The sequence below is a fragment of the Rhipicephalus sanguineus genome, chromosome 1, assembly GCF_013339695.2.
Source record: "Rhipicephalus sanguineus isolate Rsan-2018 chromosome 1, BIME_Rsan_1.4, whole genome shotgun sequence".
Taxonomy (NCBI): Eukaryota; Metazoa; Arthropoda; class Arachnida; order Ixodida; family Ixodidae; genus Rhipicephalus; species Rhipicephalus sanguineus.
The window spans coordinates 263,847,737-263,873,412 of NC_051176.1; the positions used below are offsets into that span (position 1 = coordinate 263,847,737).

At 41.6% G+C, this 25,676-nt stretch overlaps 1 protein-coding gene across 1 annotated transcript in view; it reads right to left on the minus strand.

Moving 5' to 3' along the window:
- Positions 1 to 1,956: 1,956 nt before the first annotated feature.
- The window catches only part of LOC119382712 (LIM domain-binding protein 2), a 213,115-nt gene continuing 189,395 nt past the window's right edge, over positions 1,957 to 25,676 (minus strand). The window contains exons 6-13 of the mRNA XM_037650549.2: positions 25,306 to 25,408; positions 22,723 to 22,895; positions 10,234 to 10,299; positions 9,596 to 9,718; positions 5,466 to 5,555; positions 3,698 to 3,821; positions 3,219 to 3,269; positions 1,957 to 2,138 (exon numbers count right to left, since the gene is read on the minus strand). Of these exons, the coding sequence (XP_037506477.1) occupies positions 1,957 to 2,138; positions 3,219 to 3,269; positions 3,698 to 3,821; positions 5,466 to 5,555; positions 9,596 to 9,718; positions 10,234 to 10,299; positions 22,723 to 22,895; positions 25,306 to 25,408 (912 nt within the window). The remainder of the gene's footprint in view (positions 2,139 to 3,218; positions 3,270 to 3,697; positions 3,822 to 5,465; positions 5,556 to 9,595; positions 9,719 to 10,233; positions 10,300 to 22,722; positions 22,896 to 25,305; positions 25,409 to 25,676) is intronic.

Consider the following 25,676-nt stretch of genomic DNA (forward strand, 5'->3'; position numbering starts at 1 on the left):
AATGTAAACTTTTTTTTGAGTATATTACTCAAGGACTGAATAATAAGAAATACTGTTCTCCACAGAGTGAGAACATTTTATTGAGCACACAGACTACAGACTGACTAGAGGGAATACTGTGAATGTCCGCATGCTTCGTGCCGTTACTAAGGCCCGTATTCTGAAACGCTCCTTACCTCAATGAGGGGGCCTTAACTGCTTGAGGACGCCTTGTCACGTATTCTGGAATGCTCCTTACTAAGGTTCCCTCACTGAGGCCCTCCTTGGTGCTCCCTCAAGTTAAGGTAGCTCTAGGGCTACCTTAAGGCCTCCTTACCTTGCTACTTGCACTGAAAGGGCGCCTCTCTGCAGTACTTTGTCAGCGACAGTGTGTCCGATCTCTTATTTTCGATCGATGCCTCGCATTTCTGCACAAGCTCGCTCTAATTGTATCCTCGTCGTTGTTAAAATTGCTTGCCAGGCGTGTTTTCGAGCGTGCGGCCGAACGGCTGTCAACATTTTTCGTTAATATTGCGCAGCTCGAAGAGAACAAGGCATTTTACAGGAACAGAGAAAAAAAGAACAGACTCAAGGAATGCGAAACGGTAGGCCCCCCCCCCTCATCGCCCACCGTTCGTGCTGCCGTCTTCCAGGAATGACAGTTCTTGTTTGGATTAGGCTAACAATGGCATTCTTCACATGCCATGCGGGCTGCTTCCACAATGAGGCAGGTGCGGTCTTCCGGGTAACAGAAAATCACATTGGTCTTAGCAAACACAGGGGCGCAGCCGCACGCGCTACAATGTATGCCCAGGCAACCCTCCTTTCCTTTTCTGCGAATTATCTCAGCCATTGAGATTAGTAATCCGTCGTGATACAGGCGAGTGACCTGTGCCTGAAAGTTGGCGCCTACTCTGTGGCAGCACGACTATTTTAACGCGTTGTAGAAGCAAGCCCGAACAATAACCCTTTTGACAACTTTACTGTGCGGAGTTGAGCCTGTACGTGCCTGGTTCATATGTCCAGCAAACATGATCACGGGTGAAATCGAGCTTAAGGTCAAGGAACCCGACAGAATCCCAGGAGGGCATATCACGTCTTATGACGGGCGATATACATTCTTCAAATATTCCGACCATTTGTGACAACTCAGAATGCAACTCCGAGGCTGTAATAAGACTACTAATAAGTCGTGCACATATATCTGAATACTTTCAGGACTTGGGTTCCTGGGAACCGCTGCTGTAAGATTTTCTCGTTTAGCAAAAAAAAAAAAAGAAAGGTAAATCCACGAAGGCGCGATGCGCGACCCGATAGACGCGCCCTTGTATTGAATGTAAACATAATAATTTACTTGGACATAAGTACATTCGAGTCAAATTTGCACCAAAGTGAGGAGATTTCACAAGTTTAATCCTAGTCGGTTATGAAAATCAATCTCACCCACGTCTTCAACTCTTTAAACGATCTTTATTACTCGCTCCCACATAACAGGCCGTTGAAATGCATCAATGAACGTAATGAGCTCCAAAGTTACTCGATCATACTGTTTTTGTCTGCTGCAACAGGCGAAATTTAAGTAAACGGGAAAGGCTGTGAACCCATATCACGAAAAAGCAGTGTACATTATTATTCATCCTTATGCACAAAAAATATTCCTTTATTCTTGCTTGAAAACGGACGTTTAGTCAGTAGTTCACACGTAAAGCAGTGTACACGTTTCGTTATGACTACAAAATATTCCTTATTGTTGCTTGAAAACGGACGTTTAGTCCGTATTTCACACGTACTCTCGATCCCAGACTTGTGAAACACGCGCCTTACCTTACTGAGGCGGCCCTTAAGAAAGGAAGGTTGAAGGAAGCTCTCAGAATACGCTGGCTCCCTCAAGGAGCTCCTTAAGATAAGGAGGCATGAAGGGCTCCTCACGTAAGGTAAGGAAATGGTCTGAGGTAAGGAGCGTTTCAGAATACGGGCCTAAGCTACAAGGTTTCTCCCCATTTCTATTGCACCGCTCACCTGTGATGCAAGCGAAAAGTTTGGAGGTCCAGGCGACATATTCTTTTTCTTGCCACCAGAACCAGCATTGCCTGCACCACCGGCGTTATTGGCTGCAGATGATTTCCTCTTCCGGCGTTTGCTTGGAGGCCGTTGGGTTTCTGATTTCAAAAAGAAAGGCGAGATCAGACAGCCACCAAATTTTTGTCAAAAGTTTTGATGGAAGACAGCAGAGATAAGAGCACAAGACATGCAAAGCAGCCCAAAACCGGGACACAAGAAGCAACTAACCATCGCATGCTCACTTGTAACAAAGACCTTAACAAGCTGTTAGCATATCATGTATACTGTGCTGTTATTCCACACAGTGCCACAATGCACAATACTAGAAAGGTGCAACGGTTGTCATGCACAAGCCCTTCAGCTAACGCATGCAAACCAGTAATGGCATGCATTTGCATTAATACGCAGTGTCGTGTAAAAGTACAACTCATAGAAAATAAAAGCAGAAGCCAAACAAAAAGAGGACAGACAGCTTGAAATAAGCAAAACCAGAATGGGGGGAAAAAAAAAAGAGAAGACAAACAGAAGAAAAAAAAACTATATGTGCCATCACCAAAGAGGAAGGATTCAAGAGCTGAGCACAGGGCATCTTCTGCTGGCATCACTTAAATGTTTCGTTAACTCTGCCATTGATTGACACTTCATACGGATGTAAAGAGGAAAAAAGGTAGCTTCGAGAGCTACACATCCCTGTGTGGAGCATTAAGTAAGCAGCTGCAAATATTGCTTGTTTCAATAAAATCCTCATCGTCTTAAGTTTACAATCATTTTTCCCCTATTTCATTACAAAACGACTAACAATGTGTAGCTTAACTGCTAACTACGTACATAAAACAGAGTTCAATAACTGATCCTGTAATTGTAGAAAACATAAACCAGTGTAACTTATGCTTACGGTTAAATCTGCTATGCACAGCTTTTGCACAAGTTTCCAGATTTAACAGTGTAACAAAGACAACATCCTCCCAAAATTTTGAGTCCTGCTTTCTACGTGGAAAACTACCCATGAAGGTGAATGTGCCTATTCCTGTACATCTGAAAACACGATCCAAAGCAATGCCAGTGTAACCCGATGCCTAGTGTTCAACGTCATGCTGTTAGTAGCCCAGGTAGAAATTTGCTTGCTTCTGAGAGAAACAAACGATCGAAAGATTGACCCACAGTGTGAAACCACATACCTATATCTTGAGCTGATTTTAGGTCATTAGGTGCTCCGCGGTGTGCGACACCTGGCAGAGTCAACCAATCAAGTTCATTAACAAATTGATTATTTCCTTCGCCACTTCAGCATTTAGGCACTCTTCAAATGACTCAAAAAGCATCTCCATCATATCTCAGCAATGGCAGTGGGCATGTTTCCCACCAGAACAACACCTTGAGCTTAAATGCACTAGCCTGAGCCACTGCTCTTTAAGCGAATCCTTCCAACTGAACGAAAACAAATGAGAAAACTAGTTGAAGAATGCTATGAGAAAACTTAACAGGCTGAATACAAAATAGACACAAAGAAAAAGCTTAACAAAAACTTCGGTAGAATTAAAAGAAAAATCACCAAAAAACTGTGTCCTGAGCATGAGTCTAAGCACATAAGGAAAGGGAATTCAAGTGCAAGTGCAAACACAACTATTCTACTGAAAGAGTCTACAGCATTGCTTACCTGGTGGCGCAACCATTCGTTGCCACTTCTGAAACAGTGTTGTCTTGAGGCAGTCTCGGGGACTTAGTGCATAGGCCTTGTGCCGTGACATCAGCTCCTGCATTGGCTCCAGGATGACGCAAAGCTGCACAGCGATGCCAGACTGTCAGGACAAACATGCTCAAAGGGTCCCACACCTTCAACTAAGATTAAAATCATGGATGGACATTTTGCTTTATCTTTAATAATGTAACAAATGCTGCAGTGCGTGAACACAAAAGGAAATTTAAATATACTAGAAACACAAAGCATATTAGTATGTGTTGCAGCTGACCAACATCTCCTATGAATGGTTCAATGTGTCAATAGTACTTGTTCTAAACAAGTTTTCAATCAATAAGGAATTCCATCTTATGTCTTGGCAAATGTAGCATAAAAGTCGCTACACAGATCCTTACTTCATTGTCGGAAAGCAATTTTAAACATGGAGTTCCTAAACACCACTGTCTATTATGTTATAAATGTGATTTCACAGCGAGTTCCACGTTATTAGAATCTGAATGGCTATACTTGCTGGTAATTTTGTGTTGATGCTATTCGTAGCTCAGTATCTTTAGTTAAGATTCTGTGGTTTTACATGCCAAGAGCAACGTACAATTATGAGACATGCCATAGTGTAATTCTTTAAACGTGCACCTGAACACAAACACAAAAGACTGTTTACATTTCACATTCGCTGAAATGCAGCTGCCGAAGCCTGGAACTGGTCCCAAGCATGAAGGCTTGCACAGCTAAGCCTTCATGCTTAGCTGTGCAACACCATAGCCACTAAGGGTATCAAAATGGCTAACACTTTCGTTTTTCTTTTAAAATGAGCAACAGCTCAGGTTCACAACATGCTCTGTGTGAGTTGTGGGGGTGCTATCATCCCCTGTAAAGCCGTTTTCACCTCATGGCGCCCGTGAGTGGTAGTTAGCGTAGTTAGTTGCCGCCGAGAGAGGTGGTACTGTGCTCCCGAGGTGGTGCCACTTGCCGGGAGACAGGTTACGCGGGCGCGTGAGGATGAGTACTCCTTCTCTCTTTTGGGGTTTGGCAGCGCTTGTCGGTGGTCGTCTTGTGGAAGGTCCGTGGGGGTGATTCTACGGATTGTTCTCACGGGCCCCCGTGGCGAGTCGAACGTCAGCGAAGCCGCATTTGCGGTACATGTGTTATGATGTTTGTGTGTGCAATGTTCTCAGTGTTGTATTGGCACTATATTGGGTCATTTGGCATCTAACTAGTTATTTATTAGATATGGCTGGTGAGCTCGTCATTGCAAAATGTTAATAAATGTCCACGTGTTCGTTTTAGAATGGCGTGTACTGTGTCCGTTTGCTCTGAGAGTGGCTCTTTCGAGACCCCACAAGGTAAAAGTCTCATCCTTAACACTGCACAATGAATACTGGGTAAGTGTTGTTTGTTATTGGGTTCACTATGCTATAATTGTAAAATATTGCATGAGGGTTCTCAGCAGTTAACTGTAATACAGTAGTAGCAATTTGGAATACATGAATACCAGGAGGCTTCAACGTGCCGTCCTCTGGGCTAGCTCAGATGGCAGAGCAAAAGCCATGCATAGGCATTGACCTGGGATCCAAATTCCAGACCAGTATAAATTTTTTGACAAGGGGGAAGCTTTCTTGCTAAGAAATGCATGTGAATTTCCCTGTAGCTTGTAGCTTCATGCTACAAGCGAATGGACAACAATTGTTTCCTTTCGCATTACACCAATCAAGGCAGTTCTACATACCCTCAAATAATTCAGCGTGGAATTTGTCAGGCCTTGTCTTGTGATGTTTTTGGACAGTTGTTCTAACATGCCTGGGTCTTGCTGTTGAGCCTGAAAGACATAAGAAACCACGAAACATGCAAAGTAATGCAGATGCAAAACCATCTAAATAAGAATGAACAATGCATGAATTTGAAATACAATAGTCATTCCAATGGCTGTGTTAAAGGGACACTAAAGGCAAATATTGAGTGGACATTGATTGTTGAAATAGCATTCCAGAAACCTTGTAGTGCTGGTTTTGTACCAAGGAAATGCTGGTTTTGTACCAAGGAAATGCTTATTTTGAATGAAATTCATGTTTCAGAGGTCCGCACAGCGTTAACGCACTTCAAATTGCACACCTGAAAAGGCCTCCTGACGTAACATTTGCCTTGCCCAACGTTGCCCGCCTCTACTGCCCAACAGCCAAAGCTGTGGTTTCTGCTCTGAAGGGCACATTACACAACATCACATGGACACGGTATTTTGTCAAACTTTCCGTCAGAGCGACTTAAATAAGCGTGCAAGGCACACGCAGCAGTACGCAATAACAAAACTACCGCTGAGACGCGACCGCGCAAGCGGAGTGCAGCCCTGCAAAAACGGAACTTTTGCACAACTCGCGCAGTTCTCCACTGTAGCGTCAAGTTCTTTTTTCCATGAATCAAACAAACGCACAAGCAGCAATTTATTACGTCTTGCAATGCTCAAAATGTTCTTTTTTTATCATAAGTAGCTTAAATACTAGTGATAATTTGTACTTGGGACTCTTGACGTCATCGGGCTCATTCCAAAACGTCCCACTGGTGACGTATATAGTGTCCAGCATTTACCTTAATTTCTCAATTACTAGAGCACTGCTATTGATAATACAGTAAAAGCTCGTTAATTCGGATTTCTAGGGACCGGGAAAAATGTCCGAATTAACCGAATGTTTGAATTATCGAATGGTCGAAATACAATAAATGCAAGAGTTTTTTTAACATACCTTTACTTTACAAAGTAATCGCGGATGCGTGTCTGTTTTCGAGCAGAAATTCGCGCGGACACATCTGAGCCCTTCAAGGTGCTCAGCAGCTCGCATGCTGTCTGCAGTGCTAAAACAAAATTCTTTAAGGACGACGAGGGCCTCCGCGACTTCCTTCACAGTGCGAGGGGGCCCGTGTGGCTCATGGTATGGCTGCTCCTCTTCAGGCTCTTCGTTCTTGGATTCGTTGCCATGCATCACTTCCTTGACAATTTGCTCATCAGTCAGACAGCCGGCAGTGGCAACGCCATCATCAATGCCGATATAATCCTCTAGTGTCACTGCATCAGGCATAACACTTCCGAAATCCTGCCTATCGTCGGCACCATCGTCCGGCGACACTTCGGCATCGCTGGAGTCGGGTACAACAAAGCCACTGTGCCTGAAACAGTTGGCAATGGCGTGCGCAGGCGTATTCTGCCACACATACGCAAGAATGCTAACTGCGCTCAGGAGACTCAAGTCGTATTGTTTGCCGACGTCATGGCACAAGAGCACCTTCTTGTCGGCAGAGCCCATTTTTCAGGGCACGCAAAATTTCTACTTTGGTGGTGAAGTCCTTCGCCTCGTACTTGGGCCGCTTCGCCGGCGTTGCCATCGGCGGAGAGTGCGTTCACACGAAAAGTCAGCACAAAAGCACCAGCAACAATCAAGCTAAAGGAGCCGTACTGAATCGTTCCTCGATAAAACGACGTTCAACGATGCAGCACACCAATGGGAACAAAGCAATGAAATGGCACCGCCAAGAACACACGCGAAGAAAAGGCGTTCAACCAGTCTCAAGTCAAGCCAAGTCGACAATTGATGTACATGGCGATGCTGCGTTTGAGCTTCACTTCTGTTCCGAGTTGTTCTTTTTTCGTTTTCGAGCCTTGCCAGCAGCCCGAAAGTCGCCGAATTATCCGATTTGCGGTCAATTCTGTCCGAAATAACGAGCGCTCAGTCTCATAGAGTGATGCGTATATTTACAGGGACCAGATGACGTGTCCGAATTAACAGATTTTCCGAATTAACGAGAGTCGAATTAACGAGCTTTTACTGTATTGACGTTTTAGATGTACTCAAACATTGAAGTTTCACTCTGACATAAATTTTTAATTTCCTTTACTGTCCCTTTAAGGAAATTACATTTGCTAAAACTCTTAGAGAAAACAACAGACATTGTGATAATAAAAGTTTCAAAGAATGAAGGCACGAATGTATACGGCAAATTAACATGGCTCAATGCTGGAGAAATAATGTCTTATCCTCGCCTCATTCAACCTCCCGTCCCCCTTCAGCCACCGAAAACCAAGGAAGAATTGTGCTTTATCAAAAAGCTTTAAGTTGCCACATGAAAGTTTCAGCCACTGTTGAGATCAGGTGGAGGAGTGAAATAGTCAGTGATATCACTTTGTGAGCCTCTTGCTTTTCGTGTACAACAAAGAATGTGCACTGCTAGGCGCTGAGCTGTTGGAAGTTTAAAAAAATGCATATGTGCATTCAAATGCACAACAGCCAACTTGAAACTGACCACAGATGGCACCAAGTCACTTTAATGTTTAGAGGAAGTAGATTGTTATGTGAAATGCACGCCTCTAAATTTTTGTCTACATCACGTGCAGTCGACAAATGACTCGACTATTCAATCAAGACATTTATTAGGAACCTACAGATAGATGACTCAATGGCGGAGGCATCAGGAGCCTAGGCCTTTCCTCAGAGCTACAAGATGGCTGGTGAGCTTCACCAGGTACGGTAACTTAGAAATCACTGTTATATATGTAAGCCATGTGAGTACACAGCTGAGGCCCAAACTCTGAAACCATCCTTAATTAAACTTATCAATGAAACTTATCTCAATTTCGGTTAAGCCACCTTATGTAAATTCTCAAAGCATCCTCTACTAAGTGAAATTTTACATTTGCAACCACGGAGGCAGTACTGGAGTGTGTGTTGCTTCCCTCATGGATCATCAACTCTACAGCTCATGCTTGGCTAATACACCCTCTCTTATAAGAATACAACAAAGGACGAATCTGAGAACAGCACCCAACTGTCACCGATACCCTCCTGCCAAAGCAGCATGAAGGAAACATAAAACAAATGCAAAGATTCACTGACAATGAAAAGTCGAAACAGTGCAAGGCACTACCACACTTGATGTGCTGCTTCCTGCAAGTCATGTGAAAAGTACATTTTCTTCTTTGCTAAAAATGGACATAACCAAAAATGAACTTGCACTATATTGTACTATGCCTGAGATTTCATTCTATTTATGCCAAAACAGAGCATCAATGACTTCAGGATAACAGACATTTAATTACAGCTTTATTAGGATTAGTTACTATAACACACATAAATTAGCATGTTATGAAATTATTTCTGTTGCATAGACTATCGAGTGCCTAGAAATAACGTATTTATTTGACACATTTACAGACAGTTCTTCATAGGCGGCGTCTGAAAGGGTTAAGATTACTTCCACAATGATAATTATGTCTTGTGACACAGAAGGAACATGTCCCACTGGCAAAGTATTTGTGCACAGTGCAGAAATGGCTGATTGATTGATGCTTGTGACCTGGCCATTAAGTTGTCTGTACTTTGAGTTCCCAACATGAGAGCACTATGATCACAGTCAATCGTAACATGTACGATAGGCTAATATGGCAGTGCCTAATATGTTGTACTTAACTACCGTTACAATGCATTAGTAGTGAAATAACTGTTAACTTGCAGTACTTCTACGGTTTCCCATCAACAAGAACACTGACGACGCCAAAATTTTTTTTCAACCACAGTGTCGTTGGATAAAATGCGGTAACATGTTGCTACTACATTTTGCTACTGCCGTTTACAACTCTGGCAACCTGGTAATCCGTACGGCACAAGAAGCTTACGGAGAAACTAAAACTCTCCATATTTCTGTAGAATTATTTTGCACAAACACTATTACTGCATGTCCAGGAAGGCAAATAAAGTTACATGCCTCCCAAAAAGTCTTTTAACACACTGTTATTGAAATATGCTGTATCTCTGGGGTGCTATACTACATATATGTTTAGAATAAAAAGTTTGAGCAACGTACCGCATATCTCACCTGGATGGCAATTAGACTTCGCGGAACCAGCTCTCTATGTGTGCGTGTTGCAAAGTGCCAAGACTTGATGCGCATCAGATCATCAAAAGTGAATTCAAGGATGAGGCGGCCCTCTGTGCAAACCTGCATGAAAGGCATAGCCAGAATAGACGATTTGAAGAACAGTCTCAACAACACCAGAAGATAGTGGGTAGTTTGACTTGAATAAAAAGACTAAACCAGGGACATAGTGCAGCTTCTTGTAGCAAAACAGCAAGCACACAGGTCATACATGTTGTTAAGAGATAACTGAACTACTTTACAGCTCACTGAAAGAGTTGAAAAGTGAACCGAATCACCCCTTAAGCAACAGATTGCTTGTGCAAGACTGCTCGTGCAACTCAGGCTGTGCAGGAGATCAAATTAGTCTTATCTCTTTCTTAGAACCACGGTGAGAGGTGTACAATCTATAGCAATTGCCATAACCTAAAACAAATGTGCCAAAGCAGATTATTCCTCTAACACAAGTTTATGATTGAAGTGATAAAAAATGTAAGATAATACTTTTTCCCAATGCAGCATTAGAACACATGTGTCAACAGCAAACCTCTGTAAAAGCACTGAATCATTATAAGCATGTACTTCATGGCATCACTTACAATGACAGCATTGTCTTTGGCAAGTTGCTCCTTTAGGGGATCTGTTGGGTACTGCCCACCAAGCCCCTAAAATAAAAAAAGGAAGGAACATGCAATAAACTTTAAAACAAAATTCATAAGTCAAGTAATGGTTTTTCCAGCAACTACAAGGGAAAAAGGGGGGGCCACCACCAAAGAAACTTTATCCAGCAATACTCCGACGAATCCCTCATTTCTAGAACCTTGGGACTTTCCTCCCTATCACCCTCTCTCTGCTGCAGTGCAGCAAATCCCGGTCAACTTTGGCCAAACTGTATGCAAATACTTTGACAAAGTTTTAGTCCCCTCTGCTTCCTCCAAAGGGGCGGGAAACAGACTGAAAAGGCCCGCCCTTTAATCAATACCAAGGAGGAGAAGAGGGAGAGAGAACTGAGAAGCCAAAACACGTGGAGCTGTTGCCATGGCAACGGGATCAATACAGCCAGCTCTCCATGGCAACCCAATCAATTAAGGGTAGGCCTCCTCTCCCATATCCTCAGTCAGAGCACTCTTCTCAACCTGACCCCCACCTGAGCAACAGGTCATACTACTGAAACTCCCTCCTTGCTCACACAATACAGAAAATACTGAACAGGCATGAGCACATGCTCACAGGCAGTAAACTAGCTTTGCCCTTATGTATGTCATGCAACTGGCCTAATGAAAGTAGACACAGATGAACTGCATGATATCGATATATGTGACGAAGGTTTGGCCATACATATGTCTCATATAATGAGATAATCCAGCTGGAATTCCAGAACAGTGTCTGGCCAGTGGAGGGCTAAGGGTCAGTTTGGACTGTCTTACGTTCTAAAATAGAACCTAATTTCACCACAAAGATAATTTGGTATTTCAACCCAATACTAATGCAGCACCAATGACTAAGAATCGAAAATGCTACTTCATGCACAGCCGTAGAGCACCATTGCAGCCAGTACATAATGGCAGGCAAATAAATTATTTTTAGCAACGTGTGGCAGAAGCCAAGAGCCAAAGGAAGCATATGTATCACTGTTAGCTTTATAATAAAACTCGCATGCACACTTATTCCCATTTGATGCTAGACTTCTTGCAATGCTAGGCAATAACAATATTTGGACATGTGAATATCAGGCAAGAGACTTTTTCAATCGATGCAGTAGGCCCTATACACAAAAGATATGCAAACAGCATTAAACAGTGGTATTAAGCCCCTTACACACCAATAATTCAGGATGGTTTGAACAAAAAAGCACAGCTCAAAGAACACACATTCAGTCTGGTATATTATGTGTTAACTGTCCTATCTTTCACAGGGTGACAACATATTTTGCATGAAGGCAACCTTGCACGCTAGCATACTAGCAGCACTGCTGTGACAGCATATAAACTCTGCACATTCCTCTGAGAAAGTAAGTGCTGAGGAATGTGGTTCAGCCTTGATGAGACATATTGAAGGTATGACAATGCAGATAAAGCAGTTGGATCCATAAAATCCCCTTGGCTTTGCCCACATCATCAGTTGCCTTAGAATGTCCTTCAATAGCTCTGTTTAGTAACGAGATTTAATTGTAAGCACACCAGCAATTGGCAAGTTCATATTTTATCTTTAATGCGTGGAACTTGTAATGGTGTCTTGGCAATCTTAACTCTGCTTATGGGAGATAAATGTACAAATCGGACAGTTTTGCAGCAGTGGTATTTTGAAATGGCAAAGAATGTGCATAATGTTTTCAATTTATATGCCCATGGACTATGGATAAGAAGAATCTTCATCAGCACACTTCTGCAAAATACAGGCTTTGGCATACTAACACAAATTCCTGAAGCAAGACATTAGCTATAAACTTCTGCACTGTTACAAAAAATATTACAAGTGACAAACCACATTAAAGAAAAATTCAGGAAGAAGCTTCCTACAGGGGAATCATCATAGTAAGATAACACTACTGTGCACATCTTTAAAAAGCAGAAATCGTTGAAATGTAGTTGTGACCTATCTCCAACCGAGCTGGAATCTTCATAGTGCACATCACGATCTCTTTTCGTCAGGTTAACTGTGCCCCCTCAACTCGCAGTGTGGCTGCAATGTGCCGCAAAATATTTTCCATATTTTCCAGTATGTGCAGAGAGACCGGTGGACCAATGATTCTGAATTCATTACAACGGCTACATAAGTAACCTTTCGAAATACAAATGTGACAAACAGGGCAGTATAACTTATCACAGACAACTCTATTGCGATAAGCATCTTAAACCATTTGCTTGGAAGTCTGTATGTGCATGCCATCCTAGGCATCCTGCAAACTTTTCATGGGCAACAACCCAAATGCACCGTACTTTTGTTCTCGGTCAGCTACTTGGGTAGGACTGCTTCAAGTGCACATCCCTTGAAGACATGAGTAGGCCGCTGTCACTGCATCAGACTAACAAGATATGTGCTGCAACCATGTATGGGTCAGGAGATGCATGGCTACAACAAATACTTAACTGCACAGATACTCCCCCAGCATACACAGATGTTTAGAACATTAATCACCGCGGCGGCAGCGGCATGAGCTTAGTTTAGTAGGCAATGTTCTGCACATAAACAGTTAGAGGTACGATTAGATCCATGCAGCAGCAGGCACCGCATTTTAATGACGGGGTGCTGGCGTTCACACACTAGCAAATCGCTTTAAAACAACACATACAAGCATCAGGAAAAGCTGAACGAATCATTTACTCTGCCACCATGTTTGATGTCACAGTTTCGAAATGCTCCTTGGCATTGCCACTGTACGCTATTGCACACTAGTGCTGAGAATTTTTCTTTCTTTTTTCCCTACACCTTGGTAAAAAGGAAGGAAACGTCTTGGCAGTTAGTGCATAGTTATGCCGTGTTGCCAGACAGTATATAATAACAAGGTTTTACTGCAGTGAGCAGCGTTCTGGGATCCGGGATTATTGTTGTGTCCGTTTACTGCCCCTTGTCACTTCCTTCCACTTCTGGTCAATAAATTTTTCTATTGGAATCAAGCAAATACAACATTGTGCATACCACGACATTATTGAGGTCATGTTTGCAAAATTTTTAAATAATTGGTGCCCTCCTATTTTCAAGGCTCTAGAATAAGAAGGAAGTCGGCAAATTATGCGAGTAACTAGGGCAAGTAACTACCTAGAAATACTGTGTAAACTTCCCAATATAAGTTTACACTCAAATTACAAGCAACTGATTGTTTTCATTTAAAAAATTTTAACAGATTAACCAAGGAAACTCAATTTTAAACTGGGTGTGCTCTTCAGTCTTTTAAACCCTTTGACACGCTATGTACACAATTGTGTACACCACTTGTTTTGCCATTTGTAACGACTAGGGGCTAAGAGAGAGCAAGATACATTGAGCTTTGAATGAAATGAACCTCTCATATACGATTACTTTGCTGAATGCACTACCATGTTCGATGTGCCACTTCCTGCGAGCCACATCTGAAGTATAATTTTTCTTTTCTCAAAATTGACATAACTGAAAACGAATTTGCACTACATTTCTAGCCAGAGATTTGATGAATGCAAATAGTGCAAAAAAAAAAAAAACGTAAGACTGGTAGAGTATGCGCCGCTGTTGAAACGAAGGTGGATGGGAGTGTGCAGAAATGGCATGAGTGCAAGGTGAAACACAGGGACAGCCCTTCGGCTTGTGGCAAGGGAGTTGTATATCAGGTGCCTTTCACGTGCGGTAAATACTATATAGGACAAACAGGCCGCTGTCTGAATGCGCGCCTGCAGGATCACCGTTGATCTTCGAATGAGCAGCAGTCGTCTAATTTGGCCCTGCACTGCCGTGAGTGTAGGTGTACTCCTCGCTTGTCTGATGCGAAGGTGCTCGCACGTCATAGGGACCAAACGGCACGTAAGCTCGTTGAGGCTTTTTTCATTTTGAAAGCTGGAGATGACTGTGTGGCAAAGCCTTCCCTTGCTTTAAATAAGGCAGAGATAACATACCTGGATGCGCACATCTAAGGTTTTAGGTTGTGTTTGTGGTGAACATGTGGTTTGGGCTTCCTATATATTTTAGTCTTTCTAATAAAAGTTCAGTTGTTAGTATGCCCTTGTGCTGTAGCCTTCTTCGTCTAGTCTTACGTTTTTTGCACTATTTGCATTCATCATGAATTACCAACTCGCCCAACAATCAATCCTCCTGAGATTTGATTCTATTTATGTAAAAACAAGGCATGAATGACTTCAGAATAAATAGATATTTAATTACAATGGAATTAGAATTACTATAACACACATAAAGTAATGCATTACGACATTACTTTTGCTGCAATAGAATATCAAGTGCCTTGAAATAACGTATCAATTTGACGCATTTACAGAGAGCTATTCATAGGTGGAGTCTGATATGATTTCACTAACAAGCAGGCATTTACTTTCAGTTTAGAGCAGGCACCAGTGACACCTCAGTACAACACTTTTTTCTGCTTGACTCGAACAACACTGTGGGTTTGTGCCCCTATCAGCATTTAACACCAGTAATGCCAAACATCCTAACGACCTAACTGAACCTTTACAGTGTCACCAATATTAATATGCTTGTTCACTAAAGCATAGCATGCAGTGGCAGTATGCTAAAATGCTGCTCAAACAGCACTTTATACCAGTTCCACAAAGAGGCGATGTGAGCACTACGGCTCTAACTTATACTAAGCTCAGAAGCTCAATTACTATGGTACAAGTTATCGTGGCTGGTAAAGTAATAGCCCTCGGCTCTTGTTGGCCAGAAAAAAGCTGCACAGTTCCATGACTTCAAATATACATGACTCTAGTTAGACTAAGTATTCAAGTTGAAATTGAACTAAGAGATTCTGAATTACTGTGATTTCACTTTATAAGAGCAAATTTCAGCTTTTCTGGTGCAGCAGCTGGGCCAACTGTACTGAGAGAAAAACAAAGGTTAAAAGTATAAATATATTGGTCAAGCCGTACTACATACGTGATGCACAATGAAGCAAATACAACAACACTCTTCTAAAACTAAAGGCAATAATGAGAACAACTTGGTCAGAGCTGTGCTCACATGTGCCATGGAAAATTAGAACACTTGAATTCACATAGTGTGGGCTGGTGTATGATGCACAGTCAGTGTCATACTAAGTTTAGGGAGCACGAGACAAAAGAAAAAGCTGAATATTCCCGCTGCTTCGGCAGGTTGCCTTGAATTTAGATTTCAGGCCTGTTCTAAAATGTGCTAACAACATGCACTGTGCAGTCAGACTGAACACAGTCACAAATTGGTGGAAAATTCAAGGCTTTTTCAGACCTAGTAGTCTCCATTCCAAACTTCTGACGCCAAGTGCACATGGTAGTAACATCACTGCTTAAGTGTGCTCAAGTGTTCGGACACTACACCAGATTATTTTTAACCACAACCACCACAAGCGACAAATCTGTAAAGGCAAATCCTGAGGCCGAAAAGTGAAGGCCAACACAGCCTATCCAGGTCATCCACAATATATTTGAGGCCATAGATTGTCTGCGAACATGAAAATCACCTATGCATGACGAAATAAAATGGTAGCTAACACAATGACAAGGAAACTGAAGAAGAAAATGCATGCTCAAGTTTTTACATACACTGGAAACAAGGATCTTTTTATCAAAATTGCACAGTACCTGATGATACATCCACGCAGTAAATTGACCATCATCATCAGACTACAGTAGGCTCTCGATAATTTAAACTTGAGGGGACACCAGGATTTCATTGAAAATCAGAAGTTCTCATAAATACAACTCGGGGCAACATTACAAGTTGTGTTGTAATGAACCATTCAGGTATACATACCTGCCAAATGTGCTCAGGTGCTGATGTGAAAGTCGCGGGTTCGATCCTAGCCACGGCAGTTGCCTTTCGATGGAGGCAAAATGCTAGAGGCCCATGTACTTAGATTTAGGTGCACATTAACAAACTCCGGTTAGTCGAAATTTCTCAAGCCATCTACTACAGCGTGCCTTATACTAATCATATTGTAGCTTTGGCACGTAAAACCCCAGATATTATTATTACTATTGGCTGCCAACCTGGGGACATTGATATCGAGAGATTATTCGTAAAGTGGGAAGGAGGGGACCAAAGAAAACTGCCGTGTTAAGTGACTTAAGTGTTCCACACTCGACAGATCAAGTCCAGACAGTCTCAATTTTTTTCTTCCTCAATCAATATGCAATTGTTGGCGTGAGTGGTTTGGCCACTCTGATGTGGCCAAACCAATTTAGACCAGTAACCAGGCAACCAGCTTTAGTAAAATATTCATCCAGAAGCGACAAAGGCAGCAGATATTTTCAGGAACGAACAAGCAAAAAGTATGAATTAACCGAATTAATGCAATGTAGCAGTTGGAATTACAGGCGGCCTTAGAATTCATTGAAAACATAGTGTGCCAACCAAAAATCTGAAATTTGTTTGAATTTACCGAAAGTTTGAGTTATCACAAGTCTACTGTGCTTTATGTGCAGTGCAGGACAAAGACCTCCCTGTGACCTTCAATTTAACCTGTTTTGCACTAATAGATTCCATTTTATGCCTGTGAACTTCTCAATTTCATCACCCCACCCAGAGGTGTATTCACACGACGTATATGATAGTGGATGAATAAGTCATGTGACATGCAACGTGATTCGAATCGCTTTGCAGCTAGCATTCACACAACAGAGGAGCACTTTGGAGTTTCTCGCCAACGATATGAAGTGCGATTTGAGCCTCTGTCATTTCACAAATCACTTCACATGGCCCGAAGAAGCGCTAAGGGAACGGGTCATGTGATAAACAATCCACGAGCTCAGATTGCGATTTGCTTTGTCGTGTGAGTACAGGTTATCTCTCTGCTGCCTTTGAGAAATGCGAAACACGTTAAATGCCTTACTACTAATTAGTTATATCACTACTTCTCCCTTAATTCATGCAAACAAACAAACAAAAAAACCAAAACCACTCTGCCAAAACACAACAATGAAAAAAGTTCAACATGACAAATTACTTTAAAGCACTTGGGAAGCAGCAACACCTGCATTTACCTGGGAAGAAAATTTGGAAATAAAAGCTTTGTAACAACTGACACGAGAGCAGTTACACACAGCTGAACCATTTGAAATGGCCAGCATACTGTGGAAAGCTGACGATAAAGTTTACGGCATACCTGATAGGTTAATCAATGACTGCTTTTCAGATTGTAAAGTCAATGAAGAAAGCCATGACAGTTTTCCACTAGAAAGCAACCTATAGTAAGACCTCTCTCATGGAAATTCGCACAGGTAATTTTCACAAAAAACACTGCTATTTGAACACTTAAATGAACACAAACCAGTTATCAATAGTTATTACCCGGAAGACTGCTACTCATTCAATTCAAGATGACTGAATCATCTGCAACAGTTTCATCACTAGAGACCAAATTTTAGGCAAATGCCTATTTTGTTCCTTGCTCCCCTATTGCCCCACTTTGATATATGAGCATGAATAAGAGGTAAGAATGACTTTTATAGTATTTTTATAGTGCCTATAAATGCCTATTTTCAGAATTGGCACCTACATGAACATTATTTAGCCTCAAGTTTCGCTTTCGGGCGTAGCTTAAGGCTGTTATTCATGTTACCGGGCAACACTGACTCTTTGGAACTCTGTGGCATTCAGCCTAGTCCTCCAGTTCGACCAACTTCCGGAAAACAACCATTAGCTGCACTGAAGTGGCATGTGCTGGCTAGCATACGCCGCCGCGCTGACATGGGCACAGCGGTTGGCCATTGCAAAACCACAGAGCCACCAGGGGAAAGGAGTGATGGGCAAAAGAAGAAAGAAAAATGTGACATGCACGTGGCTTTTGTTTTGTTTGTAGTTTACATTTAAGGTGTTCACCGCCAGGGGAGATATAGGCTCTATGTGATTCGACACGGCCAATAGGAGGCATCCCTCCCTTCTGGCCTTCTAGCAACCTGGCTATCTGCTCCTGCTTTTCCCTTCTCAATCATGCCGAAAAGAAAGACACTAAGAGTTTGTTATTTCGACAGTGGACACATGACTCACTATGCTCTGAATAAACGGAGAGACCATGTCCCGTGAACCACGCGGGACAAAGGACAACTGCATGGCTATGTTCAACTGCTGGCGCCTTCATCATCATAAACAACAGCATTTTTTTTGCCTTCCTGTCGTAGATACAGGTCGCGTACTATTTTTGATGCCTAAAAGACACTTTTATAACGCCTAAAAATCTGGCCTCTATTCATTACCTAGCCATGCATCAGTCGTATGTACAAGTGCTACAGACTAGACAAAGCACATGGAGGCCACCATGTGGATGTTAAGTCTGGAACACTGTACCTTACAACAAGGGGTGTGCAAATATTCGAGTTTCGAATTCGAATCGAATAATACCTAATCGAATACTAATTCGATTTGACTTTCGAATAGCTAGTATTCGACATTTCGAATAATTCGACAGGACGAATATCTAAAATGCTACAAAGGCCAATGGTGCAACTTTGTTAGGGTGGGGGTGGCTAAAAGTAACATCGTTACAGTAGGCCTTGCGTTAAAGCTTTCATCAACATCCTGGTTCAGAAGCGAGCTCACATTTATTTTAAAGGAGATCGTGTCATTTCTGCACGTCATGGCTCCAGAAAAGAAAGCTAAGGAACAGGCTGGGAGGCTGTCGAACTGCTAGCGTCAAAAAATACCCCGCACACTGAGCTCAGACCTTATAGTCAAGAGGTTCAAAAATGATTCAATGAACCCCTGATCCCAAGAACGGATGATCCTTTGAAATACTGGAAAGAGCATGGAGCTGTAATTTATACGGGCATTGCCAAAATTGCCTTGATACCTTCCCATCCCTGCTACTGATGTCCAGGAGCGCATGTTTTCAACTGCAGGAAACACCGTAAAATTTTGACGAGAAAGCCTGACGCCAGGTCATGTGGAGCAGCTTGTGTTTCTGCATGACAATTTGTAGTCTTTCGGTAGCAGTCACTCACAGCGTTCTGTGCTCGAGAACATGAGCAGATTTCATTTCTTTGTTCTTTCTTTGAATTTTGAATAAAATGTTTCATATTAGATTCGATATTCGGTATATTTGGACGCTATTCGGCAGTATTCAATTCAAATTCGATTCGAGATGAAATTTTACTATTCGCACACCCCTACTTACAACACAAAAACCTAGCAGCACAAGAAACTACACAAAAGTTTCTATAATGCAATGTGCTCCAAGTATATCCAAAGAATATCATGACAGAGAAGAAGTGCAAGTTTTTTTTTTCATAAGCTCACTAGTAAGTAGTAGCTTTAGCAAATAATTTTATATATATATATATATATATATATATATATATATATATATATATATATATATATATATATATATAAAGCAGCCATTTGTTTCCCCTATTGACAGAGGGTCAGAAGTATCAATGTGGGGAAACCCCTACAATAAACACTTCTTCGAGGCTACTTCCTTTACTGTTTTTCACCTGATATTGCAGCTGTACATTGCAGCCATTAATGAATAACTGGCCATCAAAATAAAATTATACTTAACAATAATTTCTAATTATACTCAGTAGCTGTCAGCAAAAAAAATTTAAAAGGACATAAGAATGATTAATAACCAAATTTATTGTGATGCCCACATCTTGCCCACCCACTAAGTTTGCTATTAGGAGACGCAATTATTAACTTACATAGGCAAAACAGTCCCTCTATAGTAAAGTTCCACCTCACTGCCAATGAATGTGAGCCATAGCATTATTACGCAAATAGGCAAAGCATTCAGGCTTGCAAAGGCTGTGCGCCTTTCTGTATCAGTTTCCCTTTTTTTTTTCCAAGGGGCACCTGCTCTGAAGCAATGAACAGTAGTGACACGGCTTGCAACAGTGTTTTAGCTTCAGTACTTGTACTACTAGTATTAGCAAGTATCTGCATGTTCAAGAACCCTGCACGCTCAAATTTCATCATATACATCTACAGCTCCCCCAGTAAGGCTTTCAATGCATGGAAGGCAGCGCTCTCCGGCAGGCAGCGGTAAGGGTCTCTCGGAAGCTCACTGGTCACGCACTCTAGACAGCTGTAGAAGGGCATGAACATGTGAGCCTTTATCCACTCGTGCATCCTTGTTCTTCCTCCTTCTGCTAGCCCAGCAGAGATTCAATGGCTTGCACACACTCAGAACGTCAGCTTTCCTGCGCCATTTCTGCAAAGGTACCTTGCAGGGGGGGCATTTTTGTATCTCAAAGAGACACCATCAAATGCCTGCCCCATCGCCTATGCCAATGTAGTTAGCCATGCAAGTATACTGCAGGCTCTTAATACCGATCATTGGGCCCATAGCAAACAATAAGTGCTTACACAGGAAACAGGGGTGCTACACATACGTGTTTCTAGCACAAAGCTACAAGGAAATCCATAAGGATTGCAGAGTCAGAATAGCCTTTTCGTTGATGAAAAATTCGTCCTGGTCCAGTGTTGAAACATGGGACAAAATCTTTCCAGGGTGGTCACTCTACCAATTTAGCTAACCAGGAGGCTAGTAATTGGTAGCACAATGACAAATTAATCGACAACTCGAAGCACATGGAAACTGAATATGGAAAAGCAGTGTGAAAATTTGCCATGATAAAATTGTGGAACATATTGCAGGAGAACATGTCGTTGGGCAAGTTGGCTGGATAGAGCACTACCAAAATTCTCTTTTAGGGGCTTAGAGGATTCCAGCCACATTTACAATGACATGAATATATTCAGTATATTCTTGTCAGTATGACAGGTATACAGCATTTTCTATCAATACAGTAGATGTGGGAGAGTGGACAAAATATTAGATCATACAAATAATTAAGTCACTTTTCCTTCCACCTCACGAGCAGCCAAAATTTACTTGAATAAAACAGATCTCAAAGGACAAAAGTCAACCATTCTACACTTCAAGGTGGAAACAACGTTGACAAAGTGGAAAACACAACCAGGAGTTGTGTTTTCTAGGTTTTTGAGCTTTAACCTGGAACTGAAGACTAGTTGAAGACAAATTACCATCTTTTTATACAATTACATATCAACATCTAACCTTCACCCAACTTGAAACCTTCATGGCATGTAATGCAGGAGCCATGCTTCTGCCACCTTTAATATAATAACCTGGCTACTATGCTGGCCCGTAGCCAGTGGGGAGGGGGGGAAGGGGGGGGGGGGCTAGCTTCCCCCCTTCCCCCCACCGAAGCTTTAAATAAATAATAAAAATAGGTGCTACGGGCCTGCTACTATGCAAGTAGTGAAAACGGTTCTAAGTGGGCGCTGAGCTACTATTCTCAATTATGTTACGATGGTCCTTAACATGCTATTTATGTGACTTAGGGCCGTGCTTTAAACATGACTAATTGCATTTTCTGCTCTATTACAAGGACCAGCCACTCAGCACAACAGATGAAAAAAAGTATGAAGAAATGAATTCATAAAAGATACGTCTCTTTGTATATGCATCTGTGGTGTTGAGACAGTTTCTGCCAGCCATTTTGAAGTGATATTGTCTTATACCAATATGATAGCATGGTATACCTTGTAGTCTCCATCTCCCTTTTAAACTGGTACCTTTAATACTGTTAATAAATACAGGGTTTGCAAAGTGCCTGCTTCCCTTATGTGCATGCTAGAGCGACTACTCTGTGCCCTAGAATCGCACTATACGCACTCGCGTCATGTCACATGGCTCAGACAACGTGGTGCTTGTATGCTGCTAAAGACACCAAAATTGCATGCAAAACCAGTTTCTTAGCAATTGTGAGTAGATATTCACAAGTCATTCGCATTGCTCCTGTTCTCTACCACTGCTTTTGGGCAAGACCCCATAGCAACTCCTGAAATGTCATATGGTGCGACCAGTGCCTACCATAGTACATTGCATGTAGTAGCTCTACTGGGTCTTGAAACTTGGTAACATTCACATGAACCAAACAAGGAATACAAAACAAATCTAAAAAAAGTGAAAAACAGTGTTTCCTAAGAAGTCAGCCGTGCCAATATAAACACTAGATTAATCCACTGTACTTAGTTAAGGTCATTTAACAGAGAACATAAGAAGGGGAATTTTTTTCGAGGGGCTCGTTTCTTTGTTAAGACACAAACAAATGAATCCAAGAGACAATTAAGTCAGGGAAAGCATAGAGGTCATTAATTGTTGCCTTTAACAGTAGTGTAGTTATTAGGATGTAAATTGACATCAACTTTAATTCATTCCAATTCACATCCTAATTACTACACTACAGTTAAAGACAACAATTAATGTCCCCCTATGCTTTACTTGACCTAACTGTCTGTTGGATTCATTTGGTTTTAACAGAGAACATGATGCTTACGGAAACGTGATTACCACATACAAACAGTGTGTACTTATGCCATAAAAGGCACGCAACTGTCCTAACTACCCTTCTATATTTGTATTTATCATGGACACTCACCTTGCTATAAGGAGATTTCCCATGGTGTGTTACCATGGTGCACTGGTCACAGTCCAGTGTGATAGTGGTGTTGTGAAATGACTCTTTGGGGTGTTTCAGGTTGAAGTAAAGATCCGTGACGCCTCCTTCGAATATGCTCCGGAAGTAGCGTGGGATCAGGGTCCGTCCAATGGCTGTGGTGGGTAGGAAACTTTAGTCAAAACAGGCATGCAATAAGAACAGCAACTTTTTCTTTTAAATCCGACTCATATGACAGCATTTGATAGAGGATGTACAGATTTCTGAAATAACACACCAGCAAAGTGTGACGTGACAATAAAAATCAACAATCAGTAACAACTGCGCACAAGCATGTAAGAAATGTTATGCAATTAAAAAAAAACTCTATTCTGATTAACAAAATTTGTACAGCTATCCAAAGTTTGAATAAGAATAAATTATTTTTAATATTCAATTCATATTCAATCTCAAAATTTGCCACTAAGTAATCTTAACATTGGCTTACACTCAAAGATACTAATGCAATATGACTGAAGGCATCTAAATGAGGTAAGGAAGCGTTACCTAGTCTATTGGCCACCTCAGCCAGCATACACAACTGCTCCTGCAAACACTGTTCCCAAGGAAGAGCCCATACTTTCATTACAGTACACATTATTGATAGGATGAGATTGTAATACAGCTTTTCAAGAAAAACTGCAATGACCTAAACAAAAAGGCAAGCTTTCAACCAACCTGTGCATTAATTACAAACTTTAACAAAGTTGGTAACTGCACAAAGTCTTGCTCCCTCAGGAGATCCCCACATTTTAATGTAATGTGTGATGCTATAAAGTTATTTACAGCATTATCATAGTTTAGTACCGAAATGAATTTTTTTTCCCTTGCTGCCTTTGGGGGTGACAGGGCTAGTCAAGCTGCACATATGCAGCTCTTTTCCCGTTATCCTCACCATAAGAAGCACATTCTGTTGTATGCTAATGTACTGATGTGGTGAATTAAACCAAATCTCAAATACACAAGCAATAAAAGTGTCTATCTGCATCTAGTCAAATGCACTCCCTGTGTTCTATTATTACATTTTTTAGTCATGGAAGCTACTTGTGCATTTTCATTCTGAATCCTTCATGCAGTCCAACTATCCAAAGCAGCTGGGGCAGAATGTTTGCATGTAATGTATGCATTAAACAATGATAAACGGCACTTGAAATTTTGCTGCAAGACCAAAGCATGGCACAAACAATACACATTTTAAAGCGGCAAGAAATCGAGTCAGTTCCTCAATTCACATGCTTCTTAAATGGCCACGTATGAAGCAGTTGTTCTTTTATATAATCACTTCAAACTGTTCCAGTGCTCACACTGCTTCTAGTGGCAAACAGCTTAATTCATGCGATACAAAGAGCACGCACCATTACATAGACAATACAGCTAAATCAAATGCTTTACTATACACCTAATATTCAAGTGTCTGCTTTGAATAACTTTCCTGAGAAGAATGTTACGTCACGTTGAAAACGCACACGCTGTTAGTGATTTGAAATTACTGGGTGCGCAGCGTTAAAGAATAAATGAGAGATACGCAAGACGTATGACGATAACAGAAAAGCTCTAATAACGGGTGCTAACTTTATACATTGTAACGTTTTGAATATAGTTACAAATACCAGCAGCGAGTTTTGAAGGATTTGAAATAAACCTACAAATACCGGCGTCACACGGTCACTTTCTATCGCGATTGGGCCCGATCTGGATCTAGAGCTGCGACACGCGACCTTTAAATCGCGATCGGGCTCAATCAGGAAGATCTCCATGGCGATGTGGCTGACACCAGCGCCCTCTAGCCGAGGGTGCTAGAATGCGCTAAAAATCGGAAAAGTAACATAAAAAACATCTAAAATGGCTTTTGATGTGCAATAGTATGCCACAAAATTGAAATAATGTGAAAAATTACACATATTTTGCAAATCGACGTTTTACAGCCACGACCCCGTGAAGTTCTTGAGTGTTCCAGACGATCAGCAGACGATAATCGTTCGTTTGCAATGAATCGAAATATTTTTTTGAAAAATGGGACTTCAAAACGCTTTACATGCAAACTCCACATGTCATATGAGTGCTTTAGACCAACTAAAGACATCTGGTCCACTTGAGCACCAAATGTCGCATCGTTCGAACGTGCAGCTGAGCTCACCGTCGATCGTGATTGAGAAATTTAAACAGGATCAAGCCCGATCGTGATCGAAAATGACCGCACTACACAGGTGTAAATCAACTGCCCTATCCCTTTTCAAATTCAAAATCTAAGTCAATTCTACATACAGAAATCATGAGTGAATTTGAGTTGCAAAGGGCACGAAAATTTCTGAGAGAAGAAATAAGCGTTATCCTAGGCAAATATATCGTCATCCAATCATCACATTCCTTGTCATCGCCACAGAGAAGGAAAACAAGAAACGCATTTGCACGAAAGGTATCTATGACGACTCTCGCCGCTTACGAATAATGGTGATAACGCACTTCGACTATCAAAGTTCACAGTACTAATGGCTCATTTTAGCTGCAAAACATTAATTTACTCACTGTAACGCTTTGGCCCATCCTCCAAGCAGAATGTGAGCGTCAAGGTGGCATCGTCCTCGAAGAACTCTGTTGCAAATGCGTCCCACCACAAGTTGTCGCTCTCCTGCTCCAGAATAAGCACGAAGGAAACAGAAAACGATTTTTTGAGTACAATATAAAGCGCAAACTTCGTTGAAGTGATTACTAAAATCGACCTTTCAAAGCGATATTTCTGAAATCAACGCGTAATCCAATGCGACAACCCGAAGAACAAATGTGCACAAATATCTACCTGTTCAACACACGCAGACGACAGCGGTCTTGTGCATTAGTTAGGCGCAACTTACTACTGAGAGTATTGTACTACTGCTGATGATCATTACAACGTGAAG